This window comes from Pyrgilauda ruficollis, unplaced genomic scaffold (genome assembly GCF_017590135.1).
Source record: "Pyrgilauda ruficollis isolate IOZ18807 unplaced genomic scaffold, ASM1759013v1 scaffold576, whole genome shotgun sequence".
NCBI classification, from domain to species: Eukaryota; Metazoa; Chordata; class Aves; order Passeriformes; family Passeridae; genus Pyrgilauda; species Pyrgilauda ruficollis.
Genome location: NW_024527444.1, coordinates 18391 through 19507, shown reverse-complemented (window position 1 = coordinate 19507; position 1117 = coordinate 18391). Strand labels below are relative to the sequence as shown.

The window sequence follows — 1117 nt, the reverse complement described above, 5'->3', positions numbered from 1 at the left end:
GGGCCAGGGTGGGGACAGAGGGGGGACAGGGTGGGGACAGGGGGGGGACAGTGGGGACAGCGTGGGGACAGAGAGGGGACAGCGGGGACAGCGTGGGGACGCCCCAGGGATGGGGAGACAGTGTGGGGACATCACAGGAATGGCGGGGGGACACCTCGGGAGTGGGGGCCTCTCTTTTTGGGGGATGGAGGGGACATCCCAGGAATGGGGACACCAAGAATGGGGACACCCAGGGAATGGGGGGACACTGAAACCGGGCAGGACAGAGCAGGAGGACACTGGGAATGGGGACACCCCAACATGGGGACACCCCAACATGGGGCCCTGCCAGAGCAGGGGCACCCCAGGACCGGGGGGATCCCGGGAACGGGGACACCCCGAAGGAGGAGGACCCCAAACCCCGGGTGCCCCCATGAGCAGGGCCCCCCCAAACCCAAACCCCCCCACTCACCAGGGTCACGTTCCTCCTCCTCCTCCCAGTGGGCACCCACCACGAGCGGGCGGGGGGCTCTGAGGGGGGGTCCCCCCGGCCCGGCCGCTCCTGGGGGGGAACAGGTGGGTATGGGGTGGGGGGGACAGGGACCCCCGGGCACCCCTGGACATCTTGGGCCACCCCTGGACACCACCCCAAACACCCCTGGGCACCCCCAGGACACCTCTGGCCCCCCCTGGGCACCCCTGTCCCCCCACTCCAAACACCCCTGGCCAGCCCTGGACACTCCTGGACCCCTCTGGACCCCCCCCAGCCCCCCCAAATCTCACCAGGGCGAGGCGCAGGGGGTTGGCGGGGGGGCTGCAGGGCACGGGGGGGGTCCCCATCTCCAGGCTCAGGGGGTACAGGAGCCACTTCCCGTTGGGCAGCTCCAGCGGCCACTGCACCGTCAGCGCGGCCGAGCCGGGGGTCTTCAGCACCGGCCCCCGCTGCGACACCTGGGGGCACAGCAGGGACCCCAGAAATAGCCCCGACCCCAAAAATAACCCTGTCCCCAGAAATAGCCCCGACCCCAAAAACAACCCTGTCCCCAGAAATAGCCCCGACCCCAAAACCAGCACCTGACCCCAGAAATAGCCCTGACCCCAAAAACAACCCTGACCCCAAAAATAACCCACACCCCCA

The 1117-nt window shown here is 68.9% G+C and overlaps 1 protein-coding gene across 1 annotated transcript in view; it reads right to left on the bottom strand.

Moving 5' to 3' along the window:
* Positions 1-1117, bottom strand: part of LOC121361497 (integrin alpha-7-like) — a 20748-nt gene that overhangs the window by 2056 nt on the left and 17575 nt on the right. Inside the window, exons 17-18 of the mRNA XM_041482245.1 lie at positions 763-930; positions 452-541 (exon numbers count right to left, since the gene is read on the bottom strand). Coding sequence (XP_041338179.1) covers positions 452-541; positions 763-930 — 258 coding nt within the window. The remainder of the gene's footprint in view (positions 1-451; positions 542-762; positions 931-1117) is intronic.